General features: G+C 42.0%; 1 protein-coding gene across 1 annotated transcript; it reads left to right on the forward strand.

Annotated features, from left to right (window-relative positions):
• Nucleotides 1-2,210: 2,210 nt before the first annotated feature.
• LOC308336459 (C3a anaphylatoxin chemotactic receptor-like) lies at nucleotides 2,211-3,203 on the forward strand (the record flags this gene model as incomplete). The annotated part of the gene is made up of 1 exon (XM_080793824.1): nucleotides 2,211-3,203. The coding sequence occupies one exon, from the start codon at nucleotides 2,211-2,213 to the stop codon at nucleotides 3,201-3,203; it is 993 nt and encodes a 330-aa protein (XP_080649950.1).
• Between the last annotated feature and the right edge of the window lie 450 nt (nucleotides 3,204-3,653).

The following is a 3,653-nucleotide window of genomic DNA, read 5'->3' on the forward strand; positions in this document are numbered from 1 at the left end:
AATAAAATAAAATAAATTCCCTACCTACTCAGCCCAAAAAAGTTGTTTTTTTAGGCCTAATTACAATGGTTCATTCATTCATACATTGGGAGGTGAAGCCTCCAACACGATTTGTCCCCAATTCACCAGAAAAAGTAGCTAGATTTCTCGCCAGAAGCTTTTCACTAATTCAGTCGCTAGGTGGGTCTGGAAAGAAGCTAAATATGGCGACAAATCCGCTAAGTTGGCAACACTGGTTCAGTGTGTGCCCAGTCTGTTGCTATCTGTGACAGTTTTTGTGCCTCCTCTCTGTTCAAGGTCCACACTTTATACCAAGACTCTTCTCTGGCTGACGTCTCTTCAACCCTTTGAAACAGGTAACTATGCTTTTATGTTATTGTTATTATGACGATGTGCTGATTGATAAGACCTGATTCTTCAAAAAGCTTTCTAAATCATTCTACATAATTACTAAATCGAGAGTTCTCAGACTTTTTGGTGCCATGTCAAGGACCCCCAAAAATGCAATGCAATTCATTGAGGGCTTATGGTAGGGGAAAAAAACAATAATGCACTTTTGCACAAAATAATACCTGGACCTCTTTGGTGCACACACTACAAATAAAAGTAAGAAAGCCTTCTAGTATGGAATTCTCCTTTAAATACGGAAACCACTACTCTTGAAACTAACAAATGAGTGGGATAGAGGCAGCGAATGAACACAGGATTGACCTGTTTATTAACCAATTCTGAACGGGAACTCATTTTGGTGTTGGCATCATGTTATGCTTTAGCTATTGAAAAATAGCAGATCTACAAGCTCATAGCGCGCCACCAAGTGTAGTGGAACAAGAACAACTGACATTTTTAGAATCTGATCTCAGGTCAGAATGGGTTAATCAGACGAGTGTGTGTCCAGTGGAAACCTCGTATGAATCTGAACTCAGGTCAGAATGGGTTAAATGAGTTTGGGAACAGACAGCATGACACAAAAGACATATAGTGTACAACTATGCAGTGACAGTGAATAAAGGGAACTTGGAAAGACCCTTTCTGACAAACCACAAACGATTTGACTATAGACCACTATTCTGCAGACACATAACTGAGAAAGTAAATAAAGAACTATAATCTCAGCCATTTGTGTGTATACCATACATGGAACCGGTTAGAGCTCTCTCATCATTATTCTGTTGTGATTATTTGTCTCATCAAGCAAGAACTGAACAGTGATGGTGAAGAAAGAGAACTTGGAAAGACGTTTGCGGACAAACCACAAGTCATTTGACTAGACATTTCCAGCACAGACTGTAACTGAGAAAAGGATTTTGTCATCAAAACGAAACCATCTAGTCTCTACACATTTTAATTAGCGGTCTATAATATGATGAAAAGGCAAGGGCTAAAATAGATGTCAGGCCCTTCTGTTCTTCTTGTATTGGCCCCCCTTTAAAATGTGTAGCACACAGGCACTATATGGCACGTTATGAGTCCATTCGTATACATGTAGGGCTAGCTATTTGGGTTTTGACCATTGTAATTTTGTAAAATAATATATTGATCAAAATGTCCATCACACGCTGGCATGGTGATGATGAACCCTGGTCGGTTCATATAACTTGCGTGTGGAGAGAGGTAAAGTAAACGCCACTTTCCCCACGTGAAAATTCACGGAAATGTGCAGGCAGGTGCATTTTGCGGCGCACGCTTACAGGTGCGCACCCCCTCCTAATCGCTCCGTACCGCCTACTGTAAATACCTTCCCGCGGCCGTGGGTAGATCTGCTATTTTCAGCATCAACCAGGTGTAAAACCAGGCCTTACGACACCACTCACAGCTCATGTTATGACACACAAATGGGGGAACAAACACATTTGCAGGGGGGTCCTTTAGGGGGCTCCAGGGGGTCCCCAGCTAAACGTGTTGACACAGCGTCATAATCAATATCACTTCAACCCAATATGATGTACACCGGGATTATGAAAAAGATAGGCGATCTACAAGCTCACAAGTTATGTGCTTGCTATATATATATATATATATATATATAATGTGTGTGTGTGTGTGTGTGTGTGTGTAATCATTTTAATATATATACCGGTATATATATATATATATATATATATATATATGTGTGTGTATAATCATTTTAACAGTACAAATCTCCTTGTTCCAAAACAAAGCATGTATACTTTATATTAATTGTTTTATTACGTTTAGGTTTCAGGACGATGGAGACCACACCTGCTGTTAATCACGATGCTGGGGCTGAGGATGAAGAATATGACTGGGATAGAAGAATATTCAAATACGCCAACGTCATGTCCTCGGTCATCCGCAGCCTGATGTTTGTGCGCGGCGTCTGGACCCACAGTATGGTCATCTGGGCGCTGGGCTTCAGGATGAGGAAAACCGTCGGAACTGTTTTGTTCCTCAACCTCGCTGTGGCCGAAGTCCTGGGTACAGTCTTCCTGTCCCTGAACATCACAGAGACAGCTCTGGGCAACTGGCCTTTTGGCTGGTTCATGTGCAAATTCATGGACACTATGGTTTTATATGTTAGCATGTATGTCAGTATCTTCATTATGGTGCTGATCGGTGTGAACACGTTGTCGACGATGGACGTCCATCACCGCACCGTCATAAACGCATACTCGCAGTTCTGTCTGGGTGTTTGGGTTTGTGCTTTGGCTATCACCAGCCCTCACGTAAACAATAGGGAGTTGGAGTTGGAGTTTGGATTCTGCTATGACTATTTCCCTGAACCCTCCCTGGTCATCACTAACCTCATCGTGGGATTCGTGTTTCCTGCCATCGTCATCTTCTCCTGCTATTTTTTCATCCTCATCCGCACCAGCAAGCACCTATCAAAACGCCCCCCCCTCAAGATTTTAAAAGCTGTTACCGCTGCGTATTTCCTGTGCTTTGCCCCGTTTCACATCATACAACTGATTTCTGTTGTGGTGACACCCAGTATCTCACAGGTTGTGTTCGCGATTGGGGCCCCCATATCCCACGCCCTGGCGCTTCTCAACAGCTACCTGAACCCGCTGCTGTCCGTGTTCACGGGTGGTGTTCGTCTAAGTTGGTTTGATGGCTCTGACTCCGTCCTAAAGGTTCTGGAGAAAGCCTTCGCTGAAGATGAAGATGATGAGCCGACTAAAATACTGCCCCAGGCTAGATATTTCCTGATGCCCCCCGCCGCCGCCGCCATGGTGCCATGATGCACTCTTCAAATTTTGACGCTTCAAATTCTTACCAGTTTGTTGACCTGACCTGAGACTCCTTAATGCAAGATCATGTAGAGTAATGTTAAAAATACATATTGTTTCTGTTGGGATGGCAACTAGGCTCTTCCCGACAGATTGATTGATTGAAATATTTATTAACAGTTTGCAGAATTACAGTACATTTCAAGCACAAACTCAATACAAAGACTGTTAACTGTGAGTGGACGACCCAAATAAGCATTACACTTGTTTACAACAGGGTCCACCTTGTTCAATTCATCAAAACATTTAGAGACATACAAATACACTTCTATATAGTAACAGCAGACATATGCAATGGACAAGTCAACATTAGACACAGACTAAAGCTTCTATATTGTTATCCATTAAAAACAGGTATTTTTTTAAATAATACAAATGTAATATGTACTGAACAGATTATAA

The sequence above is a fragment of the Protomyctophum bolini genome (genome assembly GCF_963924005.1).
Source record: "Protomyctophum bolini genome assembly, chromosome: 21".
NCBI classification, from domain to species: Eukaryota; Metazoa; Chordata; class Actinopteri; order Myctophiformes; family Myctophidae; genus Protomyctophum; species Protomyctophum bolini.